Source organism: Myotis yumanensis, unplaced genomic scaffold (assembly GCF_028538775.1).
Source record: "Myotis yumanensis isolate MYYU_CA2020_CCGP unplaced genomic scaffold, mMyoYum1.0.hap1 SCAF_15, whole genome shotgun sequence".
NCBI lineage: Eukaryota > Metazoa > Chordata > Mammalia > Chiroptera > Vespertilionidae > Myotis > Myotis yumanensis.
Genome location: NW_027223766.1, coordinates 43,867,535 through 43,890,783, shown reverse-complemented (window position 1 = coordinate 43,890,783; position 23,249 = coordinate 43,867,535). Strand labels below are relative to the sequence as shown.

Sequence of the window (23,249 nt, the reverse complement as noted above, 5' to 3'; positions counted from 1 at the left end):
CTTGAATTGCTGGCTAAAGATTAGGAAGCTGAGGGTTGGAGTTTCTGGTTTAGAATGTGTATCCCAGTTCTAGTCCTGACTTTAAAATGTAGTACCTCATGTGGCTTGGACTTTTTCTTCTCACTTATCTTGGAATCTAGATTAATTGAGTTGTAAAATGGAGCAAAAGAAACTTTGGGAAGAATGATCAAGTTTATGCCCAATAGAATTGAGGCGTGATTAAAGAACAATAGGAGTGACTGTAACAAAATAGCAGGAGTGAGGTGGAAATGTCTTGGGCAGCTGTGGTATGAGGCTGAGGAAAACTGAGCAAACAAGGCTCTAGACTTCTCAACTTGAATAGAACAACTCCTCTTTCATCTCATTAACTATTCTTGTAAAACGAAAAATATGATTGGCTGCTACAACAAGACTGAGAAACATGTATCCACATGACTCTGTACTTAAAGTAGTAAGTATCAGGAATACCATCTTTCTCAAGCTTGTTATGCTGTATTGGCAGTCTTTTAAGTCCAAAGTTTCTCTTTAACCTCATTTCCTGTGTGAATTTTATTTTGTGTGTTGTCATCATTAATGTGACTAATGTTGGTACTCGGTGAATGTACTTATTCCTTCTAAATTTGTAGACGGCATGATTTAATATTTGAGATTATTAATCCACAAAGTGTGTACACACATACACACACACTAGCTTTACATTTCACAGTGTAATATGATTAATTTATTGACTCTTTGCCACCTGGTGTGGGTCAGTGGTTGAGTGTCAGCCCATAAGCCAAGAGGTCACATGCCTATGTTGCGGGCTTGATCCCCAGTAGGGGGCATGCAGGAGGCAGCCAATCCACAATGTTTCTATCTATCCCTCTCCCTTCCTCTCTCTCTAAAAATCAATTAAATCTATATATACTGCCTGTCTGGTTTGAGGCATAGACATTATTATATGACAAAAAGGCACTAATTCTACTCAGGCACTTGAATATAAGGTTAAGATGCTACAGTATAGCATCTTATATTTTTAAGGACAGATGTTAATCTATCAGTTATCTTGGCCATAAAAAAACATCATCATAACCCCTATAAAAAGTGAGATTTTGAATAGAACTTTGTTTTTGTTGGCACAGCATAATGAAGGGGTTTAAGAGCATGAGGCTTGCCCTAACTGGTTTGGCTCAGTGGATAGAGCGTCGGCCTGCGAACTGAAGGGTCCCAGGTTCAATTCCGGTCAAGGGCATGTACCATGGTTGCGGGCACATCCCCAGTAGGGGGTGTGCAGGAGGCAACTGACCAATGTTTCTCTCTCATCGATATTTCTGACTCTCTGTCCCTCTCCCTTCCTCTCTGTAAAAAATCAATAAAAATATTTTTTTTAAAAAAAGAGCATGAGGCTTGAGGACTATGTGGGCTTAAATCTTACTTCTTTATCTTTGCCCTAAGACATGGCTCTATGCCTCAGTTTCATCATCTGTAAAAATAGTAGTTCTCCTTCCTCCCCTGGCAGAGTTGTTGAGAGGATTAAATAATATAATACATATTAGAACATTATAATACACTTAGAACACTGCCCTATGTTCTAATATTCTAGTAAATATTAAGTATGTGCTACTATGCTGTTGTTGATGTCATCTTCTAGAGGCAAAATTAGTCTGTTCTATGGGGTTAATTAATTAGTATTGTGTGGAGAATATCTTTTTAATGTAATTGTTGTGTTTTATTAAAATTAATGAATTAAATTCTGGTAAGAAACAGCTAACAGCCATTTTCTTGCTGAGATAAAATAGAGATTAGCTATGAGATGTTTAAACCTAGACATTGTTCCACAAGCGAATTAAATGGAGACATACATTGCTTACCATTTTGAAGACAGCTAATATGGTTCTTTGAAAAGATATTGGCAGCCCTGGTCAGTATTGTTCAGTGGTTAGAGTGTTAGCCCTCAGACTGAAGGGTCACAGGTTCAATTCCCAGTCAGGGGCACATACCTGGGTTATAGGTTTGATCCCAGACCCTGGTCGCAGGAGGCAACCAATCAATGGGTCTCTCTTACATGGATGTTTTCTCTCTCTTCCTCCCTCCCTCCTTTCCCCTCCCTCCCTAAAAATCAATGGAAAAAATATTCTCTGGTGAGGATTAACAAAATTAAAAAAAAAGGAAGAAAAGATGTTGGCAAACTAATGGGGGAATTTTGAAAAATACGAAATTATTTATAAACTAGAGCAGGAAATTCAAGAGTAGGCCTTCCTTTCCTTGGCTGCCAGCACCGGCTTCCCTCTGGCACCCAGGACCCAGGCTTCCCTCGCAGCCCCAACTTCGTCCAGAAGGTCATCCGGAAGGATGTCCAGTATAATTTGCATTTTACGCTTTAATTATTATAGATAGATGGAGAGACCTATACTATGAATGAAGCTATACTATGCAGTTTTAAGGAAACTATGTCTAAGAAGTTAGCAGATTAGTCCCATGAATCTTAAGAATTAAGTGTTGAGAAGTCTCCTGGTGACAGTGTTTAGGTTTAGATGATTGATCTGTTGTATTAAAATAGTTTTCATTTGACCTAGTTAATTAAAAAAAAAAAAGCAACCTGAGATCAAGAAACATGGAAACATCACCAATGAAGTTTTTTTAAATATGTTTTTATTGCTATTAGAGAGGAAGGAGGAGAGAGAGAGAAACATCAGTAATGAGAGAGAATCATCGATTGGTCATCTCCTGAAAGCCCCCCACTGGGGATCGAGCCTGAAACCCCAGCATGTACCCTAAATGGGACTCGAACTGTGACCTCCTAGTTTATGGGTCAGCGCTCAACCACTGAACCACACCAGCTGGGCACCAATAAAGTTTTGCAAAGCCAATAGAAATTATGCTTCTGTTAATGTTCTTATGGAAGTTAAACCATAGTACAGTTACTCTCCGAACTTTATGGTCATTTAAGCCTTTAAAATACATAATTTTTAAAATATATTTTTATTGATTTCAGAGAGGAAGGGACAGGGAGAGAGGGATAAAAACATTGATGAGTGAGAATCATTGATTGGCTGCCTCTTGCAAGCCCCACACCGGGATTCAAGCCCACAACCTGGGGATGTGCCCTGACCAAGAATCGAACCATGACTGCCTGGTTCATAGGTCGACACTCAACTACTGAACCACAACGGCTGGGCTAAAAAATATATTTTCACTAAATACTTCACTAGATTTTAATTCCCCACACCCACATACCGTATTTATTAAGAGAATAGTTTATATGTTAGTATATTTCCCATTCACTTGCCTAAACTTGTTTTCTTAATAAAAGAAAATAAATTTTCTGGCAAGAGGCCTTAGAGATCTGGCTTATAGACAGTAAATTTCCAAATCTGGGTTTCTTGTGAAGTGTAAGCAAAACCAATGACAGCTTTGGCATTCAAATCTCCTAACAGTAGTATTGTTAATGAATACTTGGTGTAAGATGAGCAATTGGTTCCAGACATCTACTAGACTCCTTTATACTTGTAAAAATGATTTCTACATTGAGACATAACAAGTATGTCTTATTGAGAGATTTATCAGGATTATGAAAAATCCTTTTTTTAAAAAATAAATTTTTATTGATTTCAGAGAGGAAAGGAGAGGGAAAGAGAGATAGAAACATCAGTGATGAGAATCATTGATTGGCTGCCTCTTTCATGCCCCACACGGAATTGAGGCAGCAACCTGGGCATGTGCCCTAACCGGGAATCGAACTGTGACTTCCTGGTTTATAGGTCAACACTCAACTACTGAGCCACACTGGCTGGACGAAAAGTAAATTTTTTTTTATTAAATATATTATTAATGATTTCAGAGAGGAAGAGAGAGACAGAAACAACAATGATGAGAGAGAATCATAGATCTGCTGCCTCCTGCACAGCCCCTACCGGGTTTGAGCCCACAACCCGGGCATGTGCCCTTGACTGGAATCAAACCTGGGACCCTTCAGTCCACAGGCCAACACTCTATCCACTGAGCCAAACTAGCTAGGGTGAAAAGTAAATTCTTAATTGTATATGCCTTATAGCTTGAAAACTGGCTTTCTGTTGTAAAAACAATAGCTACCATTTATTGAACACTTACTGCATTGTTATGAACTTCTTTACATATATCTCATACTAGAGGCCTGGTGCACGAAATTCGGTGCCCCTCAGCCCGGCCTGCACCCTATCCAATCCAGGACCCTTCGGGGGATGTCTGAAGGGATCGGGCCTAAACCGGCAGTTGGACATCCCTCCCACAAGCTGGGACCGCTGGCTCCTAACCGCTCACCTGCCTGCCTGCCTGTCTGATTGCCCCTAGCTGCTTTCCCCTGCCGGCCTGATCACCCTTAACTGCCTCTGCCTCGGCCCCTGCCACCGTGGCTTTGTCTGGAAGGATGACCGGAAGATGTCCAGTCGACTGGTCTAATTAGCATATTATCCTTTTATAGTATAATCCTCTCAGCAATCCTATGAAGTTAGTATGTAGTTCATTACAGTTAAGAAATTTAACAAAATGCCGAAACCGGTTTGGCTCAGTGGATAGAGCGTCGGTCTGCGGACTGAAAGGTCCCAGGTTCGATTCCGGTCAAGGGCATGTACCTGGGTTGCAGGCACATCCCCAGTGGGAGATGTGCAGGAGGCAGCTGATCGATGTTTCTCTCTCATTGATGTTTCTAACTCTCTATCTCTCTCCCTTCCTCTCTGTAAAAAATCAATAAAATATATTTAAAAAAAAAAAAGAAATTTAACAAAAATTACATATTTATTAAGTGTTAGAGCAATATTCACATGTAGATATGTAGAACCATTTGACTATAAGATACTTTTTTTATTTTTTTATTTTTTAAATCCTCACCTGAGGGAGAAAGAGAGATAGATTGGTTGCCTCCCATACTTGCCCCAACCAGGAATCAGACCCGCAACCTAGCTATTTGGCCTACACTCGCAAACTTTTGGTGTATGATCAAAACACTGACCAACTGAGCTACCCAGTCAGGGCTATAAAAGGTCCTTCTTACTCTCTCTGTTAATGCTATGTAATAATGGCCCAAGATACCTGCTTATGTTAATAAATTTCAAAATATAGGAAGGGACTTCCTTTTTTGTAACACATTTCACACTTGTAATCACTTGTTACATGTTTTACCTCCATTAGACTTTCTCTTGCTTACGCTTTCAGTCTCTCCCCATTCTCTACTGGTTTAGCCCCTCCTCTCTCTCTCTCTCTCTCTCTACACCCTGTGTAACAGATTCTATCACTCTGCTGTTATATTTACCTATCATGATCCCTGAGTAGATAGACTGTGAGCGTCATGGGGGTGGGCGGGATTATGTCATACTGATCTTTGTATCTCCGGTACCTACCTAGCTCAAGTTCTAGTACATAGTAAGTGCTTAATAAGATGAAATTCCTGTAATTCCACTGTTAAGATATATCTGTTATATATTTTTTTCTTGTATATCTTACTCCTATAAATTTGGGATCATACTGTACAGACAGTTATGTCTATGATTTTTTTCCTGTGAGGTTTTCCCCAGATTACGTATTCTTTCAAAATATAGGTTTTAAAGCCTTCATGAAGATGTGTCATAATACCTCCCCTTTAAAAAAACAACAACACTGTTACAGAGTTCACATGGAAAAATAAGAATAGAAAGAAAATGAGAGTAATGCTGGCAGGTTTGTTTTCCTGGATAATAAAATATATTGCACAGTTATATTATGTATATTAGCGGCCCAATGCACAAAATTCATGCAAGGGGCTCGGCCCTCACAGCCCTGACTTCATCCGGAAGGTCATCTGGAAGGTCGTTCCACTGTTCGGCCATCTAATTAGCATATTACACTTTCATTATTATAGATGGCACTATCCCAGGAATAAATCAGTGGAATAGAATAGAAATTCTAATAACAGACTGAAATGTATTTGAAAGAATTTAGTGTTTAATGAAAGCAGCATTTGGTAGTAGTGGGGAAAGAGTGGATTTTTTCAATAAAGCAGTACTGTATTAGAATTCTAAACTTATTAACTATTTAGACATAAAGTCTAACTTTTGTTATCTTAAACCAGTGTTAAATGAAATCTGACTACAAGTTGTTGTTACAAAACTATATATGCAAGCCTGTAGGATATCCTGGAAGAGGAGGGAAGGATTAACTTTGAGAATTAGTTGCTTAATCAGGGTAAAGCCAAAGAATGTTTTTCTCTTTTAGAATAAGCCAGTACCTCCTAGAGTTAAAGAAAGGAATTTTGAAGTCTAGAGTAAAAATTTATTCATGACAGTAGGGTGATAGAAACCCAAAAAGGGACCCATATTTTGGAATAAAGGTACAAGTATTAAAAGAGGAGGGGAAAAGAAAAGGTTAAGTATTCTGTAATGACTTAGTGAATTTAAAGAAGAACCTAATCTTGAAAAGCTCATAAGGTCCCCAGGAGGGAGTATAGGGGAAAATGACAGGTAGGGAGTATAATTTTGGTACTACTGTTTAAAGATTGACTAATTCTGTAGTCTAGAAATATAATCAACTACAAAAATGTTGTAATAATCAGGACAAAGAAATGACCAAGTTTTACCAGGTTAGACCTAAACAGGGAAAACAAAGCAAATTCAGGAGACTGATAACAAAGGAGGTAAGAAGAGTAGAATTAAATAGTTAATTCATAAGTTTTCTGGAGTTCCTTAGAAATTCCACTTAAATAGCCATATGATGTGCCCAGTAGAAGCTGGGCAAAGGTGTGTTTTCTTTTACCATCATGTTACTGGGGGTTTTTTCTAGCTTTTAAAATGTGCTCGGGAAAAGGAACAATAGTTGAAATAGCTTAGTGTAACATAAGGGATTTTGGTTTTTGCATTTTAGTTTTTGGCAGAAATGATAGATACCTAATTCACAATGTTAAATTTTAGATGGTCTGTCTTCTGCTGATCCCAGCTCTGATTGGAATGCACCAGCAGAAGAGTGGGGGAATTGGGTAGATGAAGAACGAGCCCAGTTCCTGAAGTCCCAGGAGCCAGTTCCTGATGACCAAAAAGTGAGTAAAGGGATTGGTGGGTATGTTTATTTCTTCACACCCAACTATCGTAGAATTATTAGTATATTAATTAGTATATATTATTATAAGTATATCCAAATTGCTTCAGGGAGACATTATGATTGTATTTACTTCAATTATCTTTTGCCTGCATGCCTTCTCTATATCACTGTTGTTTCCCCCCCCCCCCCCCCCCCCACAAATTATGGAGGGCTTTATATGGAAAGCACTATTAGACGCTGATAGGAAAACATACATTTCTTGTCCACTTATCAGAATTACTATAATAGCCTACCAACTCTTAATGTGTTTTAGAAAAAAGTAAATTGGTGTCCAGTGTAAGATTAAGGAAGTCTTCATAGCAGCAGACAAGACTGAGAACATCATGAAAAAGGCACCAAGGCAGGGAAATAGGTAACATGCTTAGTGGAGAGGTAAAATAGTATACAACTGTGGAACCAGCTAGTAATAGGATCAATTATTTACATGTCTGTCTTCCCCCTTCTAGGCTACATTCCTTAAAGAAAGGGTCCATGAAGTTCTTGTTTCTGTAGCTCTAGCAACATGCTTGGCTTTCAGAAAAAGGAATAAATAAGTGAAAGAAAAAAAATTATATATATATATATGTGTATATATACATATATATATATGTGTATATATATATACATATATATATAAAACATATAAAAAATATTTTTAAAAGATATATATAAAGTTTATTTTCCTCTCCACCTCTAGCCCTGTCATCATTTATGATAACTGTAAGATTCACATAATTGAACCAATCCACACCTTGAGCTATCAGTTCAGTTCTTTTTTTTTCTTTTTTTTTCTTTTTTTTTTCTTTTTTTTTGAGAGGAAAGGAGAGGGAGAGGGAGATAGAAACATCAGTGATGAGAGAGAATCATTGATCAGCTGCCTCTTACACACTCCACACTGGGGGCTGAGCCCACAACCTGGGCATGTGCTCTGACTCAACCACTGAGCCACTCTGGCCGGGCAGTAGGAGAGATGTTAATGCAGGGTCGGCAGGTTTTTTAATAAAGAGCCACACAGTAGTGCAAAAGTAGCCATAGGCAACACAGAAGTCAACTTTATTTACAGAAACTGGCATTGGGCTAAATTCGTAGTTTATCTACTGCTTTAACATATCTGTAGGCAAAGAGGCAAAGGATCTTAAGTAAAGTTAAATATAAGAGATTTCACTAATAGAATAAGATCCTAGCAATAGAGTTCGGGGAATCTTAGGCACAAGTGGATTGTGGGTTAGCCTTTAATTCAATATATAGTACCTCTCATCTTCAAGGACCAGAGAAAGGGAGATGTCCTTAATGGGATTTACCACTAAGGGTATAAATAAATGTAGAGGGGGACAGTTACCAGTAAAATCAGAGTCGGTGGGGGGGCGGGGTAATGAATTTTAGATTGGACCTACAAAAGCTTCCTAGAGTTGCCAAGAGCTGGAGGAAAGTGGGACAAATGGGCAGAGCACAGAGGGTACTTAGGGCAGTGAAACTACTCTGTATGATACTATAATGGTGGATCCGTGTCACTATACATTTGTCCAAACTCATAGAATGTGCAACACCAACAGTGAGCCCTGATGTTGGCTATGGACTTTGAGTGATAATGGTGTGTCACTGTAGATTCATTGGTTGTAACAAATGTGCCCCTCTGAAGGAATGTTGATAATGGGGGAAGGGGGTAATCTGTGTGTGTGTGTGAGGGCAGGGAGTATATGGAAATCTTTACCTTCTGCTCAATTTTGCTGTGAACCTAAAACTGTTAAAAAAATAATAATAAAGTCTACATTTTTTAAAAAAGCTTCTTAGTATATAGTATCTTAGCACACAGTAATCATTCTGATACTTATTGAATGTTTAGTGAATGTACAACTAAAAGTCTGTTTTTCTTAACTGGAACTTCCCATGCCTGATCATTAGAATTTAACAGTGGAAACACTGAATAGAGTAAAAACTATCACATATCATAGCAGTTCTTTTTCTGAGTAGATTCAGAGATCATCTTTACATTTCTAAGCAAAAATGGGAAGCCATCTAAATGCCCATTAGTTGGGGAATGGATAAATAAAATGTTTGTACAATGGCATATTAGACAGATTTTTTTAATGAATTAAATAAAGCTAAATTAGTATATCAATATTACTAAAATCTCAGTAAATGGTGAGCAAGTTTCAGAAAGATACAATAATGATACCATTTGTGCACATGTTGTGTGGGGAGACACATAAATTTATAGAAAAATTGATTAGATGGATACAAAAGAAGTTCATGATAATGATTACCCCTAGGGAGGTAATGTGGGAATGAAATTGAGAAAGGAGTTAAAAGGAATTTTCAGTTTTTCAGAATATTTGAGTTAAAAGATGGCATGGAGTTGATTTCCTCCTTTTTCCCATGAACAAAAATAGTGTTTTGCCATGCAGAACTACCTTTCTTCTATGGCTGAGTTACAGTTAGCTGAAGCTAAGTGGTACAGCGTTTTGTTTTGTTTTTCTCTCTGATAGTGATTTTGTAAACTATTTGGTGGTTAATGAGACCTCTAAAATCATCCTAATGACTCTGGTGCTGAACAGAAAAATAGCAGGTATCCATATAATCTCTTTCTCTAAGAATAGTCTAGGGATCTTGGCTGTCACCTGTGCAAAATAAACAAAAGACACTTTTCCATAGAAAATTCAACTATATGTGATGTGTGAAGAGATATCATCAGTACTAATAATACTAATTTAACAGTTCTAATTCACTGTTTCTGTCATGCAGAATGTTATTTTCAGTGACTTTCTCAGATTTAATTTTTTAATTAAGCCTTTTCTTTTGAGATGATTAGAAAGTCACATTTACTTGTAAGAAATAATACAGAGCGATCCCCTGTACCCTTTACCCAGTGTCCCTCATTGGTAATATTTTGGAAACTATAGGATAGTATCATCACAACCAGGACTTGGCATTGATGTAGTCAAGATACAGAACATTTCTGTTACTTCATGGATTCCTCAGGTTGCTCTTTTTCAGACCATCTTCTCTTCCTTCCTATCTCCACCCCCTTTTCAAATCCCTAGCCAACTAGGAAGTAAGCTGTTCATCATCTCTATAATTTTGTCACTTCAAGAATGTTCTGTGTGCCGAAACCGGTTTGGCTCAGTGGATAGAGCGTCAGCCTGTGGACTGAGAGGTCCCAGGTTTGATTCCGGTCAAGGGCATGTACCTGGGTTGCAGGCACATCCCCGGTGGGGGATGTGCAAGAGGCAGCTGATCGATGTTTCTAACTCTCTCTATCTCTCTCCCTTCCTCTCTGTGAAAAATCAACAAAATATATTTAAAAAAAAAAAAGGAATGTTTTATATAAAGAATTATATAGTATATAACCTTTTGGTACTGTTTTTTCACTGAGCATAATTCTCTAAAGCAGCGGTCGCCAACCTTTCCGACCTCACAGACCATCAGTTGGCAACCGCTACTCTAAAATTTCTTCCAAATCGTTGTATGTATCATTAGTCGCTTCATTTTACTTTTTTTTTTTTTTTTTTTTTTTTAAATATATTTTATTGATTTTTTACAGAGAGGAAGGGAGAGGGATAGAGAGTTAGAAACATCGATGAGAGAGAAACATCGATCAGCTGCCTCCTGCAAACTCCCCACTGGGGATGTGCCCGCAACCAAGGTACATGCCCTTGACCGGAATCGAACCCGGGACCCTTCAGTCCGCAGGCCGACGCTCTATTCACTGAGCCAAACCGGTTAGGGCTCATTTTACTTTTGAGTAGTAGTCCATGCTCTACTCCAGGGGTCCTCAAACTACAGCCCGCGGGCCACATGCAAATACAAATACTGTATTTGTTCCCGTTTTGTTTTTTGTTTTGTTTTGTTTTTTTTAATATTTTATTGATTTTTTATAGAGAAGAAGGGAGAGGGACAGAGAGTTAGAAACATCGATGAGAGAGATCGATCAGCTGCCTCTTGCACACCCCCCACTGGGGATGTGCCCGCAACCAAGGCACATGCCCTTGACCGGAATCGAACCCGGGACCCTTCAGTCCGCAGGCCGACGCTCTATCCACTGAGCCAAACCGGTTCGTGTTTTGGTTTTTTTTACTTCAAAATAAGATATGTGCAGTGTGCATAGGAATTTGTTCATAGTTTTTTTTTAAACTATAGTCCAGCCCTCCAACCGTCTGAGGGACAGTGAACTGGCCCCCTGTTTAAAAAGTTTGAGGACCTCTACTCAGTTTACAGGCATACCTCGTTCTTATTGCACTTCGCTTTATTGCACTTCACAAATGTTTCATTTCTTTACAAATTGAAGGCAAGACCCTCCACCAGCAAAAAGATTGCAACTAACTTTATTGCAATACTGGCTTAATATTTGTGGTCAGGAACCGAAGCTGCATTATATCTGAGGTGTGCCTGTATTTAATCGTTCTCCTGGTAAAGGACATTTGGGTTGTTCCCATTTGGGGGCTGCTATGAATAAAGCTGCTGTATACATTCATGTACCAGTTTTTATGCAAATATAAGTTTTCATTTCTCTGGAATAAATGCCTAGGAGTACAATCCCTGGGTGTAGTAGGTTCATATTTAATATTTTTTTAAAAACTGCCTGTTTTCCAGAGTGGCTGTATCACTTTATATTTCCACTGATAATGCATGAGTGATCTAATTTCTCTGCATCCTTGCAAGCACTTGGCTGTTGTCACTATTTTTTTTCTTTAATTTTTTGTAATTTGATTTTAGAGAAAGAGATAGAAACATCAATTTGTTGTTCTACTTATTTATGCATGCATTGGCTGATTCTTGTATGTGTCCTGGCCAGGTATCAAATCGACAACTTTGGCATATTGGGATGATGCTCTAACCAATTGAGCTACCTGGCCAGGACCACTATTTTTTATTTTAACCATTCTGATAGGTACGTGGTGATAACTCATGGTAAATTTTTAGTCTGCATTTCCCTAATGGCTAATAATATTGCACATCTTTCCATGTGCTTTTTTGCCATCTGTCTGTCTGTCTTTCATGAAATGTCTGTTCATATCCTTGCACATTTTCTATTTAGACTGCTTGGTTTTTTTACTGTTGAATTTTTAGTGTTCTTTATATAATCTAGATACAAGTCCTTGGTGGATATATGGTTTGCAAATATTTTCTCCCATTCTGTAGTTTGCCATCCTCTTAACAGGGTCAAATTCAATTTTAATACAAATAGTTCTACATTTAAACTCTTAAATAAAACAGAATTACCTATCTAATGAATTTTTAAAACCAGGATTTGCACAGCTCTTGTAGTAAGTAGAAAAGATGTAAGGAAAAAGTGGTCAGTCATAGACAATAGGAGAATGAAGTTCCATGTACTTTATTTTTTAAGATGTAATTTTAGATCAGTTTTATTGCTTGTTACTAATTCTTATTTAGTATTTAAATAAAGACTAACCCTAATAAATGAAATTATTTCATAATATTTTTCAGAATAATGAGAACTAAATCAGTTGGTTCACTTTAACACTTTTGCTTTTAAAATTAGGTTTCAGATGATGATAAAGAAAAAGGAGAGGGTGCTCTTTCAACCGGGAAATCTAAAAAGAAAAAGAAGAAAAAGAAGAAGCAAGGTGACGATAACTCTCCTGCACAGGTAGAATATCAAAACAACAAGCTTCATTCAGTAAGCACCTACTGCAGAAATGTGAAAAGAAAATGCTAAGACTCTGTAGAGATAAAAGACATCAAATTTATTTTAAAATTCCCTAAATGTTTTAAAGATTTTATACATCATACTGTTAAAAAAAAAAACCTTTATGCTTTAAAAAAAAAAAATCCAAGTTGTAAACCCAAAAGTAAGTAAATAAAATTCTAAATTAGTCCAGATGCATTTTGTGCTGAAATAGAAAAGGAGGTTCCTACAGCATTTCACACCTACAGAAATTCTAACTTTCTGTTGCTCCTCCATTTTCCTTTTCTTTGGTCTTTCCTATCTGGGGGAAATGTTTTCGATTATAATGTAGATCAGTGGTTCCCAGTGTGGGGCACACTCCCCACAGGGGGGCAATTTGATTTTTTAAAAATATATTTTATTGATTTTTTACAGAGAGGAAGGGAGAGGGATAGAGAGTTAGAAACATCAATCAGCTTCCTCCTGCACACTCCCTACCAGGGATGTGCCTGCAACCAAGGTACATGCCCTGACCGGAATTGAACCTGGGATCCTTCAGTCCGCAGGCCAACTCTCTATCCACCGAGCCAAACCCGTTAGGGTGGCAATTTGATTTTTAAGGGGGACAATTTGAGAATGAGTTATTAACAGTGAGTTTTTTGCATTTCTTATGGTTCTAGGGGCCTCATATACAGTATATAAATATATATTGTGGCATATTTATGCATTTCAGTTCTTTATCATATGGCTTTGAAACTTTGCTACTTTTTCATATCACATCATTTTTTTTTAACAATTTCTTAGTGAGTTCTTCCTCAGTACTTCAACTGTCCTTTCATTCTTTTATTTTTCTCTTTCTTGGATGCCATGTTTTTTGGAAGCTTGTTTAGACCAAGTTATGGCCTTTTAGTCTTCTGCCACTTGAATAGGAGTTCACTTTTTGAAGAATAGAATTATGTCACAGGGGAGGCATCAGGATTTTAGAGATGTTTAGGTGAGGCACGGCCAAAAAAAAGGTTGATAACCACTGATATAGATGAAAACAAAGATATTTTAATTTCAGACATGCTATATTACTGGAAATATACATGGGTTTATTTTATAAAATATATTTATTGATGTAGAGAGAGAGGAAGGGAGAGGGATAGAGAGATAGAAACAACCCAGCTATGTGCCCTAACCAGGAATTAAACCGGTAACCTCTTGGTTCATGGGTTGATGCTCAACCACTGAGCCACACGGGCTACATGGATTTTTTAAATTTTTACTTTAATCCTCACCTGAGGATATTTTTCCATTGATTTTTAGAGAGAGTGGAAGGAAGAGGGAAAGACAGAGAGAAACACTGATGTAAGAGAAACACATCGATGGGTTGCCTCCTACACGTGCCCTGACCAGGGCCCGGGTAGGGAAGGAGCCTGCAACCAAGGTACATGTCCTTGACTGGAATCGAACCTTGTACATGGCTGGGCAGGCCAACGCTCTATCCACTGAGCCAAACAGGCAAGGGCTGGATTTTTTTTTGAAAGCAGCATAGCACCATTACATTACAATATATGAAAATCTCATTTCTCATTTACAACTATGCTAAATAATTGTTTTCATTCATCTAAATGTAGGAGGTAGCCAAAACTCTTAGAGGATAGCCTACAAATAATTTTCCTATTCTATTTTGGGGAAAGTTGCTGCATGACTTTTTTTTTCTGCATGACTTTTTAAGGAAATATGTGTTTAGTTCTTTTTTGTTGAGGGAAACACAACCCTTCATAAATGATACCAATTTATTATCACTATTAGTTTTTTCTCTGTAGTAGTAATTGGTGGGCAGTAAGTCTAATGTGACTAAGATCAATGGATATAAAAATCTAAAAGTTGATAGTTTTTTCTGTTTGCTAAGCTAACTGATGTGAAATGTTATTGACTACTATCCTTTGTTAGCAGTACCACATGAAATCCATTTAGCCAACTTTGTCTGGATTTGTGTGTTAATTATGGCCTTCCTGGGCTTGTAGATTAGGTGAGTTCCTTTTAAAAGAAATTTTGAGAGATAAATGTATTTGTAAATTTCAGCTTATTAGAAAAGGTCATTGTGAAAGTTCTTTGGTATTTTGATGATATTCCTTTTTTAAAAAGTTTGATCTGTTTTTTTAAATACAGTGAAGCCCGGCCAGCATGGCTTAGTGCTTGAGCATCAACCTATGAACCAGGAGGTCACGGTTTGATTCCTGCTCAGGGCACATGCCCAGGTTGCAGGCTCAATCTCCAGTGGGGAGGGCATGTAGGAGGCAGCCGATCAATGATTCTCTCATCATTGATGATTCTCTCTCTCTCTCCCTCTCCCTTCCTCTCTGAAATCAATGTGTGTGTGTGTGCGTGCGCGCGCGCGCACACACACACACACACACACACACACACGCCTAAGCAACTGTTGGACTGGTAGCTATGATGCGCACTGACCACCAGGGGGCAGATGCTCAACGCACAGGCATGGAAACATGGAACAGACTGATGAATCTCAGAGGGAAGGGTGGAGGGAGAGGACGGGAAGAGATTAACCAAAGATCTTATATGCATACTAGAGGCCCGGTGCACGGATTCATGCATAGGTGGGTCCCCTCAGCCTGACCTGCGGGGATCGGGCTGAAACCGGCCCAAAGGGTCCCAGATTGCAAGAGGGCGCAGCTCAGGCTGAGGGACTCCACCGATATGCCTCTAGTAAGTATATAACAGTTTTAGAGTCAGACTTTTCTTCAAATTTTAGTTTCTTTATTGTTTAAATGTGGTATCCATGAGGTTCTGTATGAAGTATATAGCACATGATCCTACCTATAAATGAATACATTTTTAAATTTGTTCTTTTTCAGTAAAATTCTATTTAGTTTATGGTATGTGGTTGGTGGATTTTTTACTGTTGAGTTCAGCTTAGCATAGAACAAACATGTCTTCTAACTTTGTACAGATTGCAAATCGTACCGTACATACTTTCACAGCTACTTGCTTAACTTAAACTTTTGAATAATTGTTTTTTATATGCTCCTTTAAGCTGTATGAACAGTTTCTGAACTAAAGTTATTTTTTGGAATATCTTCTGGACATTAGTACAACAAACCAAATAGATTTTAAATAGTAAAAATGGGTGATTTATATAATCTAATAGACTACTTTTCTCTCTAGGACCCAGAAGAATTAGAAAAAGAGATTAGAGAAGAGCCTCCAGTGAATACCTCTAAAGTCCGTCCAAAACAGGAAAAAGCTTTTTCTTCGAAAACCATAAGCACTAGTGATCCAGCAGAAACACTCATCAAAAATAGCCAGGTGATTTTTTGATATTTAAGAAGTAAAATTTTAATGACTTGAGAATTATATTATAATTAATATTTTATTGAAGTATTGTGCTAAGTATTTAAAATGCTCAAAATAATTTATTCCTCATAAAATCACAAGAAGGTAGGACCAATTTTGTAAATGAGGTTAGAGAAGTTGAGTAAACTTGTCCAAAGTCGCATAGCTATCAATGGCAAATTCAGAATTGCTAGTGTGTATTTTTTCCTATTAACGATCTAGGCACACAGGGATCAAGAGATAGCTTAGAGAAAATGTGACTGGTTGCATTTTTTCCAAAGCATGCACATAATCTGATTATGGTCCAATCTCTCAAAATGGAGCATTTATTAAATTTGGTAACGTTCTTAAAACATGTGCCTTTTGTGGAAATTTTTGATGTGTCAGAAGGCACCATTTTACAAAAGGTCTAAGTCACTGACACAGACTGACTTATATTTAGGTGAATTGCATCATGTTGAAATATATTAAATTCTACTGGAGTTGAATGGTTCATTTATTTACTCATTAAAAAAAATATATTGGGTACCATATGCCACACACTGTTTTAGATTCTGGGGATACATCCGAGAACAAAGAAAACAAAAGCTAATCTCTGCCTTTGTGGAGTTTACTTGCTTAACGAAACAGCTTTAGACAAGAACCGGGATTACCACTAAGAGAAAGAATTCATAACTGTCTTGTTCTAAAACACAATCATAACCATTCTTCCTATTTGAATTGGGTGCTTTTATTTCCCTGAGAGTACTTGGAGGTAAAAGGATGCAATCTCAACACATTCGTAGGTTTAATAGGACTACAAAGGGTCATTTGACATTCTGATGTTTTGCTTAAATTATTTTCAGAAGCCATCTTGTAAAGAATATTAATGTAGATAAGTGAGAGAACAGAGGAGGAAAGGAGATTAAAAGTAAGTAGTAAAACCATTGGGTATGAAATAAATACAGGGAACCTTAAGAAAGTTGAACGGAACCATAATGCTGCTTCAGATCTCTGAAATAGGAAGAACCCCAGCAGTTATCTGGGCACACACAGCTCCCTCCTTTTGTTTCCTTTTCCTTGGTGCTTTCTTGAACCCAAGAAGCCTGAAAGCACAAAGGGCAGGAGAAACATTACTTACCCTGGTTTCTATCTGTACTAATAAAAGCGTAATATGCTAATTAGACCGAACGACCTTCTGGATGTCATTCTGGACAAAGCTGCAGAGGCAGAGGCAGTTAGGAGCAAATAGGCTGGCAGGCAGAGGCGGTTAGGAGTGATCAGGCAAGCAGACAGGTGAGCCATTAGGAGCCAGCGGTCCCGGATCATGAGAGAGATCCCAAATTGGAGAGGGTGCAGGCCAGGCTGAGGGACACACACACACACAACCCACCCCCCCCCCCCCCAACCCCCTGTGCACAAATTTCGTGCACCAGGCCTCTGGTATTCAAAATAATCACAGGTAAAGCTAAAGGGTGAGATGATCTCTTACTCATCTGTTAAAGCCTCAGGGAACTCCAAATATTGGAGATTCTATTATTACCTGGTTTTGACAGTTCACTGACTTCAGTGAGGCAAATCATTTTAACTCCTTTCTGCTCATGGGTTGAAGAGGAGAAGCAAGGCTCAAGAGTCTAGGTCCTAGGCATTATATCACCACTAAACTGGATAAAACTTGGAAGAGTTGGAACTGAGTTTAAGTTGCTTTAATTGGCAGAACTAATAGCCATAGTCAGCTTTTGCTTGAGGTCATCTATTTCCTTAGGTAGGAAACTGAAGCTATTGCTGCTGCTGTTGGAGATACACCTATCTCTTGAAAAGGAAAACGGGGGATATCGCCTACTGGTAGTTCTGAAATTAGCGATTTTCTTTTTGTCTTTCACATGAAAAGGTTTTGAGTTGAGTTGGTGGGAAGTGGACAGAACCATTGAATTGCTAACAAATATAAAATCATGAAATTTAAAAGTTAATGAAAATTATTTACTCCTATTTGAGATTCAATAAACATCTTGTAATTTTAAATCTTCATTATCTCAACCTGTATTTGTAGGTAAAGATATATTCAGTTTTGTCACTAGAGGGCAGGCATGAGTTGTGCTTCTGGAAACCATTTTTGTATTTAGTTGCTGCTAAACAGCCTCTTATTATATTTAATTTTCTTTGAAATTTCGTACAAAAAACTTAAAATAATTGTATTCCAAAATAGCCTATCAAGACTCTTCCACCTGCTGTTTCTACCGAGCCATCTGTTATTTTATCAAAAAGTGATTCTGACAAGAGCTCTTCCCAAGTGCCACCGATGCTACAAGAGTCAGATAAATCCAAGTCAAATACTAAGCAAAATAGTGTGCCTCCTTCACAAAGTAAGTCATCTCATTTTTGGTTCTTTAGTGTGCTCTCTGTACTGTTTATAAGTGTTACTATCTTAAAAGCCTAAGATATTTAGACTTCTGATCGTAGTTTTTAGTTGATTTTTTTTTGTAGGGAGAGGAAAAGAGAGAGAAACATCAGTGATCGATGTGTGAGAGGAATATCATTGACTGCCTCCTGCCTAGCTCCTACTGGGGATCGAGCCTGAAACCTGGGCATGTGCCCTGACTGGGAGTTGAACCAGCAACCTTTCAGTGCACAGGACGATGCCCAACCAACTGAGCTACACTGGCCAGGGCAGAGGGTGCACACGTTTTTGAAATTGCAGGTTGTTCATCATTTTTCTAGGTCAAAACTGGTAAAAAAAAAAAAAAAAAATGTCATCCATATGGTTAAACCAAATAATACATTGAAATTGAAAGAAAAAGAGGAAGGCAGACATAGAATAACCTAAAACATGTAACTAGAACTTGAAAACTTAAACATAAAATCTAAGGCATTCTTAGTGGCTTTCAAAGCATGTTTTCATTGGAGCTACTTTTATATTTTTGAAACATAACAGTATTTACTATCCTCCTAACTTTTCTCTTTCCTGTTTTTTTGTTTTGTTTTAATTTTTGTTTTATTTTCTCTTTCAGCCAAGTCTGAAACTAGCTGGGAATCTCCAAAACAAATAAAAAAGAAGAAAAAAGCTAGGCGGGAAACGTGAATTTTCTTTTCCTGAATAGGACATGTGTTTGCAGACACTGTCTTGAAGATTATGCTGTTTATGCAATAATTTGTGAACATGTACAGAGTTTTATATAAATTTAAACCAATTTTTAAGACAAAACTGTGAACACAACCACCATAAAAATGGAATCAAAGGAAAGTTAATTTATGAAATTAAGAGGTCAGCAGAATATATATACTACATTGCTGGAAGACACTTGGGAAAGTCTTTTCAATTTAATGAGAACGTTCTTAATTCAAGAATATTATCCTGGTTTTACAACAGTGCCCTGTTTACAACAGATTGTGCCCTATTTCTTCTGCAACTGAGGAATAAAGGATTCTGATTAGAGAGAGGGTTGCCTACAAATTCGTAGGCAACTTCTCGGACCTTATGCACGGAACTTACACCATTCGAATCTGTTTTATGCTTAAATCAAAGTGCTTTGATCAAATGCATAATCTGCCATATCTTTACATATTTGTTGGTAGCAATTTGTATTAAAGGAATCACAAGTGCAAATAAAAAGTCATTTATCATTTATTTAACTAAACTGTCATGGTTTAGTTTACAATTTTTAAAAAGTTCTTAATTGAAAATGCAGTTGACACATGGCTTACGAACTTATTTTTGATAGTCTTACATTACTTGAATTGTTCAAAGTACAATATATTTTAAATTAAGAATGGTAAACTGTATGTCTTTGTTTTATACTTTCAAAGATGAGACTCATAAATAATGCTCTTGTTTATGATTTGAAAACTTTCAAGCAAAATGTAACTTACATTTTTCCTTTCCCTAGCAATTTTTTCCAGTGTCATCTCTTCATTACTAACACTTTTTGACTATAAAAATGAAATCTTACAAACTAGTTCTACAGACAGAACTTTGAGTATATGATGGAGAATGGAAACCTAGAGTCAGACAGCTTTAATTGACATTGTCAAGACCTCCAGTTATCAGGAATACATTTTTTACTGCCTTAACCTGTAGTGCGTAGAATATGCATCAATTTCTTGAAGGGGATTCGTGTTTTTATAAGATTTTTCCTGTAATTATTGCAATCATGGTCAAATAAGGAATGTTTCCTGCTTGAAACTATTAATTTAAATGCTGTGGGAAGCTGTTTCACCATTTCAGGCACTGTGTAATTCTATTGTGATAAACTGGCAGGTATCTTTGTAACTATAAATAGTGCATGCTCAGCCATGTACACTGTAAATAGCCTTTACCAAACGTGTTTGACAAGGACCATAATTAACATCACTTAGTGAATTGTGATAAAGAAAAAAGCCATGATTTATTTGATGTGATTGGCTTAATTGTTTTTATGTGGCGCCAAGAATGAAACTGTTTAGCTGTAACCAATGGTACTGATCTATCCATCCAGCGTGTCTTTATTCTCTTTGATTGTGATTTGATAGTATTGCATTGTCAGTCTAGAAAAGCTAAAGAAACAAAATGGTTTTAGTTTTGCTGAAGACTGGCCTTATTAATGGACAGCTTTCCTAACACACGATTATTAACCCTTATCGGGTGTTAACATCTGTTTCAGGAACACGGCAGTATGTTTACATGTCAGAAGTTTTGTTTATGATATTTCTAAATTGATTTGTTTTAAATAAATTTAGCAAATGGATAGCATTGTTTTTATTTGCTTCAGTATTGGGATAAATATGCTAACGTGCGAGGAATAGATTTCTTCAAATGACTTTATTCTGTTAGCTTTTCACATAGATGATTCCTAAGTAGATCCAAGGATTCCTATGTTGCCAGCACTTTGTAAAGGTCTGACAAAGGAGAATTCAGTAGGGTGTCTAATTTGAGGATGTGCCAAAAGATGTGTGCTCAAAAAACTTAATTGAACTCTCTCAACTCTACCTCACCATTTCTTTATCCTAGAATTTTGTTGGCTATGTCAAGTGTTGGACTTTGTTTCTCCAGTTTAGTATCTCCCAGTCAACCATTTATGCCAGGTGTTAAAGACGCTGTCTTTTAAGGAGAAATGAAGTGTGGAGGTGGAAAAGTAAGTTTATTCTCGTTCACATGCATGAGGTGCAAACTCCTGCGCAATTACAGTATTATTCTTGCTTGTTCTTTACCTGTCCCAGAGGTCTTTACGTGACATGAAAGGAGTTTCTCGAATCTGAACGCAGGAACTGTTCCCCATCATCAACTCAGAAAGCAAAAAATCAAGTAGTGATTCAGGGAGGAGGGGGGGAGAGAGGAGCCGATTGTCCCCTGGGTCTTGGATTAGTTGCTCCCCAAACTGTCAGGAGGGAGATGACTGATCCCTCTGGCCTGGAGGGCACCTTGTTCTGAGGAGCAATTAAGGCTCCTGGAGAAACTACTTTAAAATCGTCCTAATCCCTTCTGTCTCCGCACACTGAAAATCCTCCCTGTTCTGGACGAGGGAGTAGTGGTTTAGGGTTTTCCCAGGCGGAAACCTCTTCTAACTATACTCTGGACTAAGTGAAACAGTTGAGAGAGTCCAAAAAGTATTAAAATATCATTAATGTAATTTACCATGTTTACTTTGTGCATGCATTCTGTTGGGGGGGACAGTGAAAATAATACATTCAAATCTAATGGTATTATTTCATAGACTAGTCCAGTTTGTATTTGGTTAAAAAATATTGAAGGGCAATATTTAACTACAGAGTTTAGTTTTTCTTCATTAAAAACTGTCCTCTATTAATATAAGGTCTTTCAAACTTAGAAATTGGGTTTAAGATGTCTAATAGATGTCTTAAGTCTTTCCTGTAAACTCATTGCACAAACTGGAATTATTTTCCAAAAGACTTAGGGAATGCAAATATGTTATTTGTAAAATGCATTGAGTATTGTAAATAAAGCCATTTTTGTTTTGTTTAAATTGCTCATTCTAGATCTCTTATGGGGAGGGACTTCTCAGTCATTTTGCATCTTAAGCTAGTATAAAATCAATTACTTTTTGATGTTCTGGATGTTTCTGTCTAAAACCATAGGTGCGCTTACAGGTTTTACCAGTCAAATATTTGGAGTTAAGCACCTCTTAGAATGTCCATCCGTCGTATCAACCTTTGAGGTTAAGGAGTTGACTCTCATTTGGCATGAGTTAGCTTGGCCGTGTCCCCCAACAATAACAACTTAAATAAGATAGTTTTATTTCTCTCGAATGGAAAGTCTGGCTCAGGGCTGCAGAGTTGTAGCAGCTGGAAATGTCCTATCAGCATCTCTGCCCCCTTTAGGAACAGGTCTTACAAATCATTCACATCACATAGGCTTATCAACATGAACTTAATCACGTGATTCCTAGCTACCAAGAGGGATGGGAAAGAGTCTTTATTCTGTGTTGTCATTGGCCAAATGAACATTTCAGGATCCATTACTGAGGAAGCAGCGGAGAATTGGGTGTGAGGCACAGCTAGTTGTCTCTGTCTAAGGATTGACATACACTAGGTAGGCTATCACACATACTGCAAGTATGAGATTGTAACTAGTTTCAAGAATTATTGAAACTGGCGTGTAAAATAATCTTTAAAGTAATCTTTTAAAAAGGCATTACTATTTTCTAAATAATTTAACAGGAGAGTAATTTCTAACCCTAGTATCAAGACAGGTATATGAGGTGCATTGTAAATGTTTGTTGACTAATCATTACAGTATTGAGGTTTATGAACAGGCTAATTTAAAGAAAAAAGCAAATTCAAGGTCATCCCCATCATAATGGCATTCTTATTTGTATATGTGTGCTTTCCTTTTTTATTTATTGTATCAAAACCTTTAAAATGAATATATGTAACATGTATATAAATTATAAAGCATAATAAAATGAACACCTAAAACCACCATTCTGCTTAAGAAATAGAACATTACCAGTGGGATATTGGGGGTGTACTTGACTTTTGTTGTTGTTTGGTAGCAGGATCCAAAAGGGAAAGCCAGGGATGAAAATAGCTCTCAATGCCCCAGCTTGTCCAGGTCCCTCGTGGTGCTGGAACTGGCTAAGGGTCTCCAGTGACATGTAGCCTCCTCGTGGGCAGCCTCCCTGGTGCTCCTCCTCAAGTCAGACTGACGTTTTGGGAAATGGTGCTACTTGGGGATGACGAATGCACGTGGATTGTGCCCCAGAGTCGTGTGGTGCACAGGGCAGCCTTTCCATGGGGAAGGAGGATG

At 37.6% G+C, this 23,249-nt stretch overlaps 1 protein-coding gene across 6 annotated transcripts in view; it reads left to right on the top strand.

Annotated features, from left to right (window-relative positions):
• MTDH (metadherin) overlaps positions 1 to 22,922 on the top strand; it is a 59,070-nt gene extending 36,148 nt beyond the window's left edge. For all 6 annotated transcript variants that reach the window (XM_070392086.1, XM_070392085.1, XM_070392090.1 and 3 more), the window contains 5 exons: positions 6,897 to 7,021; positions 12,563 to 12,670; positions 15,863 to 16,003; positions 18,216 to 18,372; positions 19,018 to 22,922. In XM_070392086.1, the coding sequence (XP_070248187.1) occupies positions 6,897 to 7,021; positions 12,563 to 12,670; positions 15,863 to 16,003; positions 18,216 to 18,372; positions 19,018 to 19,088 (602 nt within the window). In that variant the 3' untranslated portion in view covers positions 19,089 to 22,922. The remainder of the gene's footprint in view (positions 1 to 6,896; positions 7,022 to 12,562; positions 12,671 to 15,862; positions 16,004 to 18,215; positions 18,373 to 19,017) is intronic.
• Positions 22,923 to 23,249: the final 327 nt, after the last annotated feature.